Here is a 2,498-nt window from a genome sequence, read left to right as displayed (position 1 = left end):
TCTCTTCCCTTCCCTTCCCTTCCCGTGCCATGGAACCTGATCCTCGGGCGGCAGTCGGACCCCGTGCCCAGGCGGCGAGTTGCGGGAGGGCGAGCTAAAGGGGGGGATTCGGTGCGGGATGTTCCCAGCAACCCGACCGGATTTTTAGGGAAGGCTGGGGATTTTGGGGAAGGCGTGGGGTTTTACCTGTCTTTGAATTTTTTGGGGGGTTTTGTTCCTGCTTTTCTCCCTCCCCAGGGTTCCCTCTGCCCACTGGTTCCCCCAGATTTTCCAGCCCCCTGGCCCCTCTGCTTTCTAGGCATTTTCTCAACGGAGCTCCCCATTCCCCTGGCAGGAATGAGTGAATGACATTGCTGCTACCAGAGGAGTTTGGGACCTTCCTTGTGTGACAGGCAATTCCCCCTCCCTGCACCCCTCATCCTTTTCATATTGATTGGACTTGCACAAAACCCCCACGAAAATAAAAGAGGCTGGGGATAAGAAGACAATGAGTCACAGTCGCTGTTGAGATGCTCACACCAAAATCACAAGAGAAGCATTTTTCCAAATGACTCGAGCCATGTGCTGCTGGGGGGTGGCAGGAGCAGAGGAGAGGCATTTTGCTTTGTGATGGAGGCCAACCCTAAGGGTGACACTCCTGTTATCAATAGGCTGCAAGTTTCATGTCTGTTCTTATTCCAAGGGAGCGGGTAAGAGCTCGTGAGGCACCACGGAAATGGCTGTTGCAGAGTCTGTGTTCACATCCACTAACCTCACCTTCGGCAACCAAAGCAGCTGCAACGTGCACAACCACCACTTCTCTACCAAAGTCACCTTCTCCCTCTTCTACATCGCCCTGCTGGTGTTTGGTGCCTGTGGGAATATCCTGGCCCTCTGCATCACCTTCCAGCGCCGGAAGAAGAAATTCAACTCCACCGACCTCTACCTGGTGAACCTGGCCCTCTCTGATGCCCTCTTCACCCTGGCACTGCCAGGCAGGATCGCCTACTACATCCTGGAGTCTGACTGGCCCTTTGGGGACTGGTTCTGCCGGGTCACAGCTTTCATTTTCTACATGAACACCTATGTGGGCATCTACTTCATGACCTGTGTGAGTGTGGACCGCTACATTGCCGTGGTGCGCACCAGGCACCCCGGCAGGATTCAGAAGATGAGCCGTGCCAGGGGCATCTGTGTCCTCATCTGGTCCTTGGTGTTCCTGCAGACGGCGCCGCTGCTTCTGCGACCTATGACGCGGAGGATGGGGCACAAGCTGACATGCATGGAATACTTCAACTTTGAGGAGATTCCCAAGCTACCGTACCTGCTCCTGGTGGCCTGTGTGCTTGGCTTCTTCCTGCCTGTGGGCATCATCATGGTGTGCTACGTGAGGATCAACCTCAAGCTCTGCCAGACAGCTAAGGAGAACCCGCTGACAGTGAAGAACGGACACCACCACCGTGCCTTCACCATCATCCTGGTGGTGCTGCTGGCTGTCCTGCTCTGCTTCAGTCCCTACCACATTAACATCGTCCAGTTCATGGTCAGGAAGATCCTCTACCAGCCATCCTGCCGCGAGCAGCAAGCCTTCAAGATGTCCCTGCAAGTCACGGTGGCATTCATGAACCTCAACTGCTGCATCGACCCCATCATCTACTTCTTTGCTTTCCGGGGCTACAAGCGGAGGCTGCTCCGCATCTTCAGGAACAGTGGCTCACTGGCCACCTCCTCCACTGCCAAAACTGCCTCCGAGAGCAACAGCAACAGCCACAGCCAGCCACACTGCTCCAACTCTGTCTAGCACCACGCCCCTCCCTTTTGCTTTGGCCTGTGGCTTATGGACCATCCCTGATGGCATGAGCCTGAGTCGAGCTGCAGGACCAGCACCTTCAACAGCCTTCATCACTCCCCTGCCTGGAGCCAGAACTCCTGCAAATCCAGCCTGTCTGGAACACAGCTCTGCCTGGCTCCACGTACCTGGCCCTGCACTCAGCACTGCTGCACCTGCCATCCCAGAGCATGGAGAGGCTCATTTTCATCCCAACCCCAGAGGAATCAGTTCCTGCAGCTGCTCTGGCTGGCAAACCCAGCTAGACATGTCCCAGCACTGCACCACACTCACCTCCCTGTGCCTGTCCTGCATCTCCTGTGGGGCTGGTAGCCACCATAGCTGTCCCTCTGCACTGCCCCTGGTGCACTGGGGCAGCATCACTGCAGGCCTCAGGGCACCCAGCATGGAACATATGGAATTAGGGCATTTCAGGAAAAGACTGGAATGTTACTTCCACATAGAACATTACCTACAGCTCCTACCACACTCACCTCCCTGTGCCTGTCCTGCATCTCCTGTGGGGCTGGTAGCCACCATAGCTGTCCCTCTGCACTGCCCCTGGTGCACTGGGGCAGCATCACTGCAGGCCTCAGGGCACCCAGCATGGAACATATGGAATTAGGGCATTTCAGGAAAAGACTGGAATGTTACTTCCACATAGAACATTACCTACAGCTCCTGCACCAAC

At 55.8% G+C, this 2,498-nt stretch overlaps 1 protein-coding gene across 1 annotated transcript; it reads left to right on the top strand.

Moving 5' to 3' along the window:
• Positions 1-715: 715 nt before the first annotated feature.
• LOC103811108 (G-protein coupled receptor 183-like) lies at positions 716-1,780 on the top strand. Its single transcript, XM_009084059.1, has one exon. The coding sequence runs from the start codon at positions 716-718 to the stop codon at positions 1,778-1,780; it is 1,065 nt and encodes a 354-aa protein (XP_009082307.1).
• Positions 1,781-2,498: the final 718 nt, after the last annotated feature.

The sequence above is a fragment of the Acanthisitta chloris genome, unplaced genomic scaffold (assembly GCF_000695815.1).
Source record: "Acanthisitta chloris isolate BGI_N310 unplaced genomic scaffold, ASM69581v1 scaffold24091, whole genome shotgun sequence".
Lineage (NCBI taxonomy): Eukaryota > Metazoa > Chordata > Aves > Passeriformes > Acanthisittidae > Acanthisitta > Acanthisitta chloris.
The sequence above is the reverse complement of the archived record's forward strand: the minus strand, read 5'-3'. Positions and strand labels throughout refer to the sequence as shown.

What these genes read in the sequence shown, in the direction of transcription:
- LOC103811108 (XM_009084059.1), top strand. Translation starts at nt 716, where the DNA reads ATGGCTGTTGCAGAGTCTGTGTTCACATCCACTAACCTCACCTTCGGC.